Below are 13,629 nucleotides of genomic sequence, written 5' to 3'. Positions count from 1 at the left end.
TTCTCATTCCTTCCATGTGTGTCCCTTCGGTTCACTCCAAGCATACGTGGTTCACCACAGCCTCTTTGCCAGTAGGCCTATCCTTAACTCATACTAAGACTTACACACCTTTAGTGTCAGGGGAACTAATGTAAAACCTTTCTGTTCTCATCTAAGGGCTTTATTTATTGTTTATCTCATATTTAAACATGTATCACATGCTCCACTACAGGGCCTATACTTAATGGTTTTATGGAAGATGAGCTTGAGATGATGTTAAGCTAAACTAAAGTACTTAACTTATAGACTTGTGTGTGTGTGTGCATGCGTTTGAGTGTGTGAATGTGTGTGTAGGTGTGTGTGTGACATGAATGAGCTGCAATGTAATCTTCTCCAGTCTTTAAAGACGCACTTTGCACGCTCTGTGCAAACCAGCCGGCCCTACAGCTGGTGCCCAGCCTCTCCACCGCCCCCGCCCGTCTCCCCAACGGACCTTGGGCTTTGGCCATCACTTGAAAGCGGGCCTGGAATTAAACTGGGCATCCTTCCCCTAGTAATACATCAATCCAAGTCAGAGTTTCACCTGAGAGAGTCGTAAGTCAGATGTGGACATCATGTTGAAGGCAAATCTACCGGGCTGCGGTCTCGCTGAAGGTGTCCCTCATATGGAGACTATGTTCGAACAGCTGTGAACACAGGGTTCCCACAGAGCGGAGCAACAGGGGGCTCTAGAACTACTTAAATGCTGGGCCAAGCTGGGCCAGGGATCTGCCAGGTTCCTCCTTTCTGGGTCACGTAAAAGAAGTTCTTAGATGTTAGGAATTTGGTGACTCTGAATGTGTATGTGAATGGGTACATAAATGTGTAGCCTATGTTGCATCGACACAAAGGTGTGCATCGTTGGAAATGTCCGGCTTTCCGAAAGTAAAAGTGTCCTACCACTACAGTATGTATTGATTCTACCTGTGCACCTAACACAGGCAATTTCACTAATTAGCCAATCTACCTGGCTGATGAGTTAGACTCGGTTTAGACTATAGGTTTAATAAAAGGTTGCAGCAAATATTATGTGGTCAGACTTTTACTTTCTAAAGTTCTCCACTTCTGCTGTTTAAGATTACAAGGCTTTGAGCGAGTTGGCTCCTATTGCGGGAGTAAATTTGTTGAAAAATGTCCAGTAATCAAATACATTGATTGATCCAAACGTTGATCAATGGATTGTGTGTGCGTGTGTGTTTGTGCGTGTGTGTTTGTGCGTGTGTATGTGTGTGTGTGTGTGTGCGTGCGTATGTAGGCCAATGGGTTCAGATATCTGTGGATGTTCTTGTGGGTGTTTGCTTGGGTTTGGAGGAGACATGTACGGTACAACAGATTGCCTCATTACAGGGACAATGTTTTTTATTAAGTTTCTTTGAACTGTCATTGCAAATCCACATTTGGTCCCTTTTGAGAACAAAGTACTATTATCCCAGAAAGAGACCAGAAAACTATGAGAACATGCAGTACTCTACTTACCTGTCATAGAAATCATCTCTGTAGTAATCGTAGTCAAAGTCATAGCCACTATGAGCGAAAACACAGAGACACAACACACAAATCTATAATAAATTGACCTCATGATAAACTAACAAACAAAAAAACTATAGCTAATGGTTATTAATGAACTAGGATATGTCAAATTATTCACCAAATGACTGGAGATAGCTGTCTGTTTACTGTAGGTTGCTGACTAAATAGTAACAATGTTGCCTCTGTTATTGACCCCAGAACGGTACCAAGATAATGCTTTGGCTGATGTATGTCATTGAATTTGTAAACAAATAGACTGCATATAAACTTATTCGATTCATACAAAACCATCAAATAGTTGACCAGTGTAGTTGTGGTGGACAACTGCGTTATGAACTGCTTATAGACCCTTTCAACAATAAAAACAAAAACAATGCTTGAACGATCTATTTGGTTCCCAATCTACTTCCTCTGCATTAAGATAACATATGGAATGTTAAAACGGAAGCCTGGTGGGGCCAACTATTATGCTGATAATGGAACTCTCTTGAAAGGGTCTATAGATGTTAAATATAAGGGTGCTGTAAATGGGTTGTTCACCTGTAGAGAGCAGCAGCCGACCTCTTCAGGCCTTTGGGTCGGTTTGGTTTGGGCTCACCCGCCATGTTGATATCTGTGAGGGAGAGGACAGAGGGGGCAGAGAGAAGGGCAGTTACAAAATGCCCGTTTCTGAGTTCAACTCGGACTATGGTGCTTTGCCAACAGAAATGTTTGCTTGGTGTGGCCCAATCTCCTGGTCACGCACCAGAATGGACAGTGTCTATTGTGTTGGTGCCTCAGTATGAACAGGACTGCACCTTGTCAGTATCGACCACAATGAATTAAGTTGAGCTTAGATGGCCACCATCACAATTTCATTCTGTTGACCACAAACAATGTTGAACACCAAGGTTGAATATTATAAGGCAAGGGGAGTGAAGAGCTACACACCTACTCCTGTAGAATGGCCACTTTCCCCCACTGAATCTCATACATTTTCTTCTTGAGTTATTTCTGTGAACCTTAAGGCTAGTTGGAGCCTCTTCTTTCTCAGAGGTGCCATTGTAAATGCTGAAATAACAGGAGTATTGATGTTGACTAAAGGAGTCTTAGTGTTAGGCTGAGGAGAAAATTAATTTTCATTAATTGATCTCGCCAGACGCTAAGGCCAGACGCTAAGGCCAGACGCTGAATATTGTCTGTTCTACTCTTTAAGCAGTATGTGAATTAGTCGATGGTACACCTTTCCATTAAGTTATATTATAATGGGGTCCTAAGGCTTTTTGTGTAATCCTACTTATAAACAAACAGGCAAACAGAGAGACAGGCTATTTAGAATATCTTGATTACCTCATTGGTGGAGGTAATTACAAATGACAGTGGTGAAGAGGATGGATGTGGTGAAGACAAACAACTGGAGAAAAGTAGAAAGATTATGACTGCGGTGGACCAAACCGAATCATTCTGGAGGCCCTCCTGTATTACAAATAAGCATGTAATGGCATGTAGCCAATATTTAATAATGCCTATTTATTTTTCATACAGTAATTCCTCAATTTGTGGTTTCTTTGATGACGCTAGATGCCCATTTTGATAAGCACCCTGTAGTTTTACTGTCCAAACATTATTGACCCAGGGCTGCGTGCCCCTTTCTTTCCCAATCATTCTGGCTCAGACCAATACCACACATACGTCACATACAGTAGCCATCTCAAAGGAGGTGACTCATCTCTCAGACTTCCATGTTGTAGAAGCATCCAAGTCAGGATCACGAAGGCAACTCCATTACTGTGAACCAAGCCTCCTGGAGACCTTTTGATGGATGCAATCCACTATTATCTCCAGCAGAGGGCAGTATGCCCACAATCAAGGCTTTCCAGTGGGGGTTTGCCACTAAACAACCCCTACACACGGCTGGCTCCAGGCCCCCTTCTCCCGGTCCCACCCACTGCAGGTTGTGCAGAACCACAGCACACACACACGTTACGTCTGAGGGGAAGCAGGAGAGACCTGCCGTGTGTCCTCAAAACAATAAGGCGCGCAGGACAACCCCCACCCCCCGCCAATAAAAACATCACAAGCACAGATCTCACTCTGCATACATCCCACGCCAATAGCCTCCCTCTGAAACACATTTCCAGGCGCTGTTAACAACAAACTTCTGTTGGAGCCTTTAGAAAGTTTCCTTCCTTATGCAGTGGCTTTGATCCATCACACTGATGAGGCATCCCGCCTCTTCCACTCCCACGTCCCCTCATGCCAGCCAACTGCTGATTCCTCCCCATTTAACCCCACCCTGCACAATGCTGTTGTCATCGTTTCATATTAGACACAACACACTTACATTTGTTCTGTTTCTAACCAGCACTATTAGCAGAGATCCTTGATTCTGCCTTAACCCTCTCTGCTATTAGTGTTGGTGAGAGGCTAATGGCTATACAGTGAGGCATGGTGTGTATTTCAATTAGCCTATTAGCTGGTTTGATTTGCATTGAGCATCAAACCAGCTAATAGGCTAACTGAAATACACACCATGCCTCACTGTATAGCCATTCTCTAGGTATGGTGAAGGGTATGTGATGATGTGGGTCTATGTGGGACTATTTTAATTCCAAAGGCCAAGGGAACTTTATCAGGATGCATAGTATCCTGGATCCATGAAATAAGTCTTTAAAAAATAAAAATCTGCCTGCCTCTATGGTAATTTTATTGCACTGCATTTCATTGGCTCTGTACCTGTACTCTGCTAAATGACAATAAAGTTGTATCTAATCTAATCTAACCTAATTTAACATAGGGGTGCGAATACTTATGCCCCCTGTATTTTAAGGAAGAACATTATTTATGATCCATTATTCATTCACAAAGAAAATTGGTTGGGTTGGATATTTCCTCATTTTGTTACTTAACGCATTAAGATCAATTTCCAAAAGATGATTTTATATTCCTCTTTTTAGTCAACTTTAGCATGGGTTCAAATACTTATGGGCCTCAGGCAATCTCTAGGTACAGTATGGTGAAGGGTATATCATTATGTGGGGCTATTTTAATTCAAATTTAATTCTGTGTAAACCTCCATCTGCCGAGGTCTTGATTTTGTGGGCAAGAGCAGGACAAAATATTGCAACACAGCCGTGGCCTACTGGTTAGCGCTTCGGGTTGCCGGTTCGAACCCCGACCAGTAGGCACGGCTGAAGTGCCATTGAGCAAGGCACCTAACCCCTCACTGCTCCCCGAGCGCCGCTGTTGTTGCAGGCAGCTCACTGCGCTGGGATTAGTGTGTGCTACACTTCACTGTGTGTTTACTGTGTGCTGAGTGTGTTTCACAAATTCACAGATTGGGGTAAATGCAGAGACCAAATTTCCCTCATGTGATCAAAAGAGTATATATACTTATACTTATACTTATACAGTACTTATACTTATACTACACGAGGCAGATTGTGTCATGTTTGAACTATCATGGTTGTTGAATGGTGTTGTATGTCCCACCATGAAATAAATGACTCATCACTACTATTCGGTGAAGAAACTTGATTGTTATTAGTCAGATCAGAGATAAAAGGAGCACTGGGGACAGGAGAGAGCTAAAGGAAGAGGGGAAAGATGAATAAAACAGAGTAAAAACATCAGGTGCAACAGGCTACAAATGAGGTCAGAGGTCAGAGGTCAGGAGGAGAGGTGCCAGGGGAAGTAGAGATGGACAGAGCAGTGACCCTGCACCATCCTGACCAGCATGTCTGGCCTGCTGGGCTGTGGGGAAGTGATGATGGGGATGTGTGTGTGTGTGTGTCTGTGTGTGTGTTCGTGTGTGTGCGTGTGCGTGTGCGTGTGCGTGTGTGTGTCTGTGTGTGTGTGCGTGTGTGTGTGTACTGTGTATATGTGTGTGTGCGTATGTATGTATGTGCGTGTGTGTGTGTGTGTGTGTGTGTGTGTTTGTGTATGTATGTGCGTATGTATGTGTGTGTGTGTGTGTGTTAGTGATGGGGACGGTAGGACCGCCTATGCCGAGTCCGAGACAAGACCGAAGTCTTTGAAGGGCTTAGACCGAAGTTGAGACCCGAGTCCGTTGGTTTTCAAATACAGTCCAGTCCGAGTCAAGACCGAAGCTCTTTGAGGAAGCAAGTCCGAAGTCGAGACCAAGACCATAAAAACATGTCAGTTTTCATATTCATGATTTAATATCACACCCCAGTGACAGTAATAATAAAACAGTTAGGCCCAGGCTTGAATTTCACCATTTTAGGGGCAAGGCCACTTTGCCTTCAGTTAGGCATATTTGGTGGGGGCACAAAGGCCACATGTCAGGGCACCAAGGCCAAAGTTAACTATACAGTAGTAGGCTATACAAATAATCAAAGTTGTATTCAGCCTATTCACAGCAGTAGACCTTGCATCACTGTATGAAACATTACAAAACATGACATATTCCATATAACTGTAAATCCTCTGATTATCTAATATTTAGATGTCTAGGCTATATTTAGTTTATATTTGGCCTGTCATGGAATCATGTATTGAACAATTTAAGCACAGCTCAGCTTTAAGAAACTCAAATAGCCTAGATGCATGATTTGTTTTATCATTAAGGCTCCTTTCACAAAGTCTTACTCAGCTGTATATCCTCTGATTTTAATATTTACCTATATCTAGGCAATATTTTGTAACATTTATTTTGTATTTTGGCCTGTTATGAAATCATGTAAAACAATTTAAACACATTTTGAAAACCTAAAGACCAAAGTTGGAGACATGAATGTAGACCTTGCTGCAAATTACATTTTTAATTTAACCAGAATACTCTGGAATGGCTTACTGTACAGGGACTGCTTTTAAACCTTGTGTTCGGTAAGGTCTGCTGTTTATTCTGATATATGGTTTGTCATGTGTTGAACAAAGGGTTTGTGAAGTATTCCACCAAGATGAATGGGTAGGAGATGGGCGTAGCACCTTATGTAGACGCTATGATTAAATTTAATCATATTATTTACTTTTTTCCCGCTAAACCGTTCACCACAGCAATTAGCGGCTAACATCGTTTAAAAAGCTGAGAAAAAGCTCTTTCATGTGATGTGATACAGGTGTCTGTGTGATAGGCTTAGCGATCGCTGGTATTTCAACTGAGAAGAATGAATTTGGTGAATTTGGACGCGACTTTCTGTCTTGCCATGCGCTGTCCTTTTCTCCACTGTGACTGAATTAGCGAATTCAAGGCCAGGATGCTAAGATTATTTTGACAGGCCATTAGCTAAATAAAAATTAAAATAAAAATCGCTATTAAACGGACGCAAACCAGAATATTGAAAGAAGGGGGCACCAAGGCCAACGCAAGGGGCAACGACATGGCCGCCGTGAAATTCCTACCCTACAGATGGCAGTATCTTTGCATTGCACCATCGGATGTCATTTTCAAATAATGCCCATCAACATTGCATTTTATTATTATTGTTGTTATGTGTTGTGTGTTTTTTTTTTTTAGATGAACATAAAAAAATGCGTTGGTCTCGAGGACTCGGTCTGAAATTACGAGTCAAGACCGAGTCTTTGAAAGAACAAGTCCGAGTCGAGTCCGAGAAAGCAGAAATCGGTCTCGAGTACTACATCACTGGTGTGTGTGTGTGTGTATGTATGTATGTATGTGTGTGTGTGTGTGTGTGTGTGTGTGTTTGTGTATGTATGTGCGTATGTATGTGTGTGTGTGTGTGTGTTAGTGATGGGGACGAGACCGCCTATGCCGAGTCCGAGACAAGACCGAGTCTTTGAAGGGGCGAGACCGAGTTGAGACCGAGTCCGTTGGTTTTCAAATACAGTCCAGTCCGAGTCAAGACCGAGTCTTTGAGGAAGCAAGTCCGAGTCGAGACCAAGACCATAAAAACATGTCAGTTTTCATATTCATGATTTAATATCACCCCAGTGACAGTAATAATAAACAGTTAGGCCCAGGCTTGGAATTTCACCATTTTAGGGGCAAGGCCACTTTGCCTTCAGTTAGGCATATTTGGTGGGGGGCACAAAGGCCACATGTCAGGGCACCAAGGCCAAAGTTAACTATACAGTAGTAGGCTATACAAATAATCAAAGTTGTATTCAGCCTATTCACAGCAGTAGACCTGCATCACTGTATGAAACATTACAAAAACATGACATATTCCATATAACTGTAAATCCTCTGATTATCTAATATTTAGATGTCTAGGCTATATTTAGTTTATATTTGGCCTGTCATGGAATCATGTATTGAACAATTTAAGCACAGCTCAGCTTTAAGAAACTCAAATAGCCTAGATGCATGATTTGTTTTATCATTAAGGCTCCTTTCACAAAGTCTTACTCAGCTGTATATCCTCTGATTTTAATATTTACCTATATCTAGGCAATATTTGTAACATTTATTTTGTATTTGGCCTGTTATGAAATCATGTAAAACAATTTAAACACATTTTGAAACCTAAAGACCAAAGTTGGAGACATGAATGTAGACCTTGCTGCAAATTACATTTTTAATTTAACCAGAATACTCTGGAATGGCTTACTGTACAGGGGACTGCTTTAAACCTTTGTGTTCGGTAAGGTCTGCTGTTTATTCTGATATATGGTTTGTCATGTGTTGAACAAAGGGTTTGTGAAGTATTCCACCGAGATGAATGGGTAGGGAGATGGGCGTAGCACCTTATGTAGACGTTATGATTAAATTTAATCATATTATTTACTTTTTTCCGCAAACCGTTCACCACAGCAATTAGCGGCTAACATCGTTTAAAAGCTGAGAAAAAGCTCTTTCATGTGATGTGATACAGGTGTCTGTGTGATAGGCTTAGCGATCGCGAGTATTTCAACTGAGAAGAATGAATTTGGTGAATTTGGACGCACTTTCTGTCTTGCCATGCGCTGTCCTTTTCTCCACTGTGTAAGACTGAATTAGCGCTGCGCTGTGATGCTAAGATTATTTTGACAGGCCATTAGCTAAATAAAAATTAAAATAAAAATCGCTATTAAACGGACGCAAACCAGAATATTGAAAGAAGGGGGCACCAAGGCCAACGCAAGGGGCAACGACATGGCCGCCGTGAAATTCCTACCCTACAGATGGCAGTATCTTTGCATTGCACCATCGGATGTCATTTTCAAATAATGCCCATCAACATTGCATTTTATTATTATTGTTGTTATGTGTTGTGTGTTTTTTTTTTTAGATGAACATAAAAAATCGTTGGTCGAGGACTTCGGTCTGAAATTACGAGTCAAGACCGAAGTCTTTGAAAGAACAAGTCGAGTCGAGTCGAGAAAGCAGAAATCGGTCTCGAGTACTACATCACTGGTGTGTGTGTGTGTGTATGTATGTATGTATATATGTGTGTGTGTGTGTGTATGTATGTACGTATGTGCGGGGCTGAAAACTGGTTAGCCGCTCCATGAAAGAGCCAAAGAGGTTCACCTGTCCTGGGCAAGTCTGAGGTGGCTGCCGTCAGCTATACAGGGCCCTAGAAAAGAGCAGGGCCCACCTGCAGCTACTGCACCTTGCCTCTCCCTCCAACTCCTTTAAGGTAAATGGACAGCATTGATATTGTGCTGTTCTCCCTGCGGGCACTCAAAGCACTCAGTAATGCCTCACATTCACCTATTCACACTCTAATGGCAGAGGCTTGCATTCAAGACACCAACCAGCACATCGGGAGCACTGGGCTTCAGGGTCTTGCTCAAGGACATTTTGAGACGGGCTCAAACCAGCAACCCTCCCATTACCGAACAACTGAGCCACCACCACCCTCTCTCTCTCTCTTTCTCTCTCTCTCTCTCTTTCTCTCTCTCTCTCACTTGCTTTCTGGTTACTCAGCAATCTCCCCGTGACAGATTTTTAACGACTGCCTTTCCTCTGACTTGCCGTCGCTTCAGAGTGGCCATATAGTGCAGAGATAGCGGCGGGAGCTGTCACTGGGCTAACTGCAGGCCTTTTAAACGCTTCGAACTGTGAATTCTTTTTTCCCCCTGGGCACCTGACAGCATGTTAATCTCAAAGAAAAAGGGCTAGGAGGTTAATATCTGCGAAAGGATCTGCGCTTTGGTGCTAACCCACTCTTCAAAGAGCCGATAAGCTCCTGGACAAGCACAGGTGCTTTGATTCTCGTGGCCCACAAGGCCTGCCATAGTCCAGACTCCTTCCCACTACAGGCTGAAAAGAGAGAGAGAGAGAGAGAGAGAGAGAGATTGTGTGTGTGTGTGTGTGTGTGTGTGTGTGTGTGTGTGTGTGAGAGCGAGAGAGAGAGAGAGAGAAGGAGAGAAAGAGAGTAATTGCTTATACGGATGTTAGTTGTCACAAATGCATAAATGTAACTGTCAAACACGTTTCCTCTTTTCATAGCCTAGAACCTCGCTTAGAGCTGACATCCAACATCTTTCAAATCTAATCACGTTCGGTCTCAGACAGGTCTGACGCCGTCACATTTTCTTCAAAGACATGAGAGAGGAAAGGAAAGAAAAACAACTGTGATGAACTGAACTGGTGAAAAGATGAAGGGAGACGGTGATTGACAGCTCACCCAGAGTCTGTCCGGCGAGCACACGTCCATTTTCGCCGATTACTGCACCACGGGCGTGTCTTTCGCTGGCATACTGCACGAACGCGTAGCCCTTGTGCACGGAGCAGCCAAGCACGCGGCCGTATTTGGAGAAGATGGTCTCTACGTCGGACTTCTTGACCACGGCGGTGTTCAGGTTCCCTATGAAGACGCGGGAGTTGATAGACTTGGGGTCGTTCTTGTTGGTGATATTGCTAGCCTGCACCTTCAGGGACATCTTGGCTCAGTGAAGATACCTGCAAAAGAGAGAAACCTATTGAATACAAATGTTTTGTATCTGAGTATCTGACGGGCTTCATTCCAGATTCAATTGCCTTCAGCTGCCCACCCTTGGTGTGACAAAGAACCCATGAATATTCTGAGTGGACCAACACTTCTTCTCAAAGGTGCAGGAGACACAAAACCTTGATCAGCACTGTATGAGCGAGATGAACAAGATGACCCAATTATGATAATGACTCTCATTAAGGATATAATAATGGTTGTACCCCTACGATTGCTTGCTTAAGAGATTCATTCAATTCAGACGTGTTCTACTTAAAGTGAAGGCCATTTTGCCACTGCATGGCTAAACCTTGCCACATAACTGTGTACTCTTTCACTGAATCCCTCCCTGATTCAAGGACCCTTGACTGGCTTTGGATTCACTCCATGATCTCTGGAGTGACCCAAGTACCCAATGCCACTGTTTGCCTTTCCACTCCAGCCACCATATGAGGCAGAGCGCTCAGGAGCAAGCAACAGCGATAGCTCATCTCTGCCTTATTCATTGTCTGATGAATGCTCCTTATTAAAAACACAATAAAAGATTGATGAATACATGGGACATATCACCACAGAATGAGTCCAGTTGGCCAAAACAGGAAAAATCGTTTTATTAGATATTCAAAGTCTACAGGTACTAATTTTTTTAAATAATGGGGTCATTTGTTAAATTCGGTTCAGCCAATCCAGAGAAAAAAGCAACAATATGGCGTGATTATCTTAGCAAAAAAAAAAAAAAAACAAGTTTGGAGAAAATTAGCTGTCAACTTTGTCATGCATAAACTGAAAAATACAACCAGATACTTTGTGTCACAAATATCCACTACAGACTGCACTTCCTAACCAAACTTAAACAAGTAGGCAACACATTTAACCAACAAAGCCAAATTTGGATGTTGTTTTACAGTGGAAGGTGGTGACTATAGATTAAGGAAGGTAGGCCTATGTCAAAATTATAAAAACAATATTTCCATCATTGTTCTGAAACATTGTCTTTCAAATTGTGATATCTCAGAATTAGCATTAGTGACATAAGACACATTCCATAAAAAATATTCTTCTAAAATGAGTGGTATTGCATGTAAGCAGGCATAGAGTTTATGCTTATCAATCTGAACTTCTATCAAGAGTGACCACAGAGAGAATAGCGAACCACACATTTAACCAAAAAAATCTGTAAAACAAAATCTGTAAAACATATACTATTGGGTCAACTGGATACCAGCTGCCCATTTGCTCACAATATAAGCACACCGAAATCCTGTATCTTCATGTGTCCTTGTAAAACACTTATGAAATATGCATTTGAGTGCATGTGGCTCCCTCATGCATGAGCATGAAGTGTGGAATGCAAGAGACACTCACTGGTTCACGGGAAATGTCCCACTTCTTACTCATCCAGTGATTCACTACTAGGCCTACCATGATTTTTTGCTGACTCACTACTAGGCCTACCATGATTTTTTGCTGTAGCTTTATGGATGCGTGTGTGTGTGTTCACGCATAGTCTCAAATTGCAGACTTTTACTTTAAAGCAAGGGGGAAAAAACACAGATAGCCTACATAAATATATGTATGTATGTATACATGGGTGAATGTGTGTGTGTTGCATTTATGTGTGTGTGTGTGTGCGCGCATGTATGTATGTCTGTGTGTGTGTGTGTGTGTGTGTGTGCATGTGTGTGTGTGTGTGTGTGTGCCTGGAGGGTGATGGGGAGAGTGAGCACAGGTGACTCATTGGCAGGCTGAGGAGTCCTGGAGAGACAGCGGAGAGGGGGAGAAATAATAAATGAGGGAGCCATTGTGGCTTTGGCTGTGTGTGTGTGTGTGTGTGTGTGTGTGTGTGTGTGTGTGTGTATGCCTGTCTGTTTGTCTTATTGATGGATGGATGTTGCCATTTATCTCACATCATTTATTTCTGTCAAATGTAAAACCTAAAACCTAAAACTAACCCTTCTGTGACAAGAAATTGTTTATTATTATGGATTATGTTAAAAGTAGGATACTTTAAAAGTTACGGACAAGTGCAATGCGTGCAAATATATATATACTGTATATATATATATATATATATATATATATATATATATATATATATCAATTTGCAACCCCCCAAAAAGTTGCCATCTTGAGAATATAAAGTCTGTACAAGTCAATTACTGATCTCTCCTCCATTGAAAACAGCTAGTTCTATACAGTAGCAAGATATCTGCACATTTTTCAAGTGCAAATTTAAAGACTTTTAAGACCTTTTCAAGACATTTAAATGGAAAAATTAAGACTACACCATGGCGAAAAAAGATAAATATGACAACTTAAAAAACTGTTTTATGCAATAGTTTTTTTTTTCCCCACTAACTAAACACCCAACCCATTTTGGATGTCTACAGAAGTTACCAAATATAGTATTAATTAATTGTGAAAAAGAAATAAGAAAAATAATTGTTTTGTAATAAACCCAATTTTAGGGTCTGGGCTGTTTCTTTTGAAGCTGGCTGTACATATCTGGTTGTGCTATTGGCTGAGGCTGACTGTTCTTCACCTGTGTCTGTAGTAGCCTAGGCTACTTGCCAAAGACGTGTACTGGACTGGATTCCCTTCAATATTTTTTTCAAAGGTAGACTAAGCTATGTAAACATTTTAATAGGCCTACTTTATATAATTTACTACGTGCATCTATTGTGTTACCTTACCGTGACCACAGAATTGATAGTTTTGATAGAATTGATAGTAGGTTGAGCTGCCGCTGAGTGCCTCACATTGAGCAGGTGAAATCTGATTTCTCCTGACAGGCCTGGACTGGAAAACTGACATAGCAACAGGAGATAAAGAAAATGGTCAATGTCATTCTCTGCTTATTATTGTCACACCCCCATATCAACCAATAAGCCAATTGGGGTTTTTTTTCCCACTTCAGGGGCAAAAAATACTTAACAACTTCCAGTCAACATATTCAACACCAGAGCATCCTCAAGCCTCTTGAAAATGACAATCCCTTTGGTTCAGGGATGTGTTGGAGGCTAAACGCAAGTAAACTCAGTTTATCCACCTCTAAAATTTCTGAAATAGAGTTTATCCACTTCTTATTAGAGTATATCCACCTCTAAAAAGAGTTTATTCAGATGTGAAAAACATCTTCACTCTGCAACCACTACACTTCCTCCAGTAGCCTTCTAGTTCTTGATCTACGGAATGCAGATGACACCCGCACAGAATAAATGTGACATTTCACTCTCTCATGGTCCCATACAAAAATGTAATA

At 41.8% G+C, this 13,629-nt stretch overlaps 1 protein-coding gene across 4 annotated transcripts in view; it reads right to left on the bottom strand.

The window, feature by feature from the left end:
- Window positions 1–13,629, bottom strand: part of raly (RALY heterogeneous nuclear ribonucleoprotein) — a 97,888-nt gene that overhangs the window by 17,827 nt on the left and 66,432 nt on the right. For all 4 annotated transcript variants that reach the window (XM_048255800.1, XM_048255802.1, XM_048255803.1 and 1 more), the window contains 3 exons: window positions 10,065–10,339; window positions 2,089–2,161; window positions 1,495–1,542 (listed from right to left, as the gene is read on the bottom strand). In XM_048255800.1, coding sequence (XP_048111757.1) covers window positions 1,495–1,542; window positions 2,089–2,161; window positions 10,065–10,320 — 377 coding nt within the window. In that variant the 5' untranslated portion in view covers window positions 10,321–10,339. The remainder of the gene's footprint in view (window positions 1–1,494; window positions 1,543–2,088; window positions 2,162–10,064; window positions 10,340–13,629) is intronic.

This window comes from Alosa alosa, chromosome 10 (assembly GCF_017589495.1).
Source record: "Alosa alosa isolate M-15738 ecotype Scorff River chromosome 10, AALO_Geno_1.1, whole genome shotgun sequence".
NCBI classification, from domain to species: Eukaryota; Metazoa; Chordata; class Actinopteri; order Clupeiformes; family Clupeidae; genus Alosa; species Alosa alosa.
Note: the sequence above shows the minus strand (reverse complement) of the source record. Positions and strands in the feature narration are given on the sequence as shown.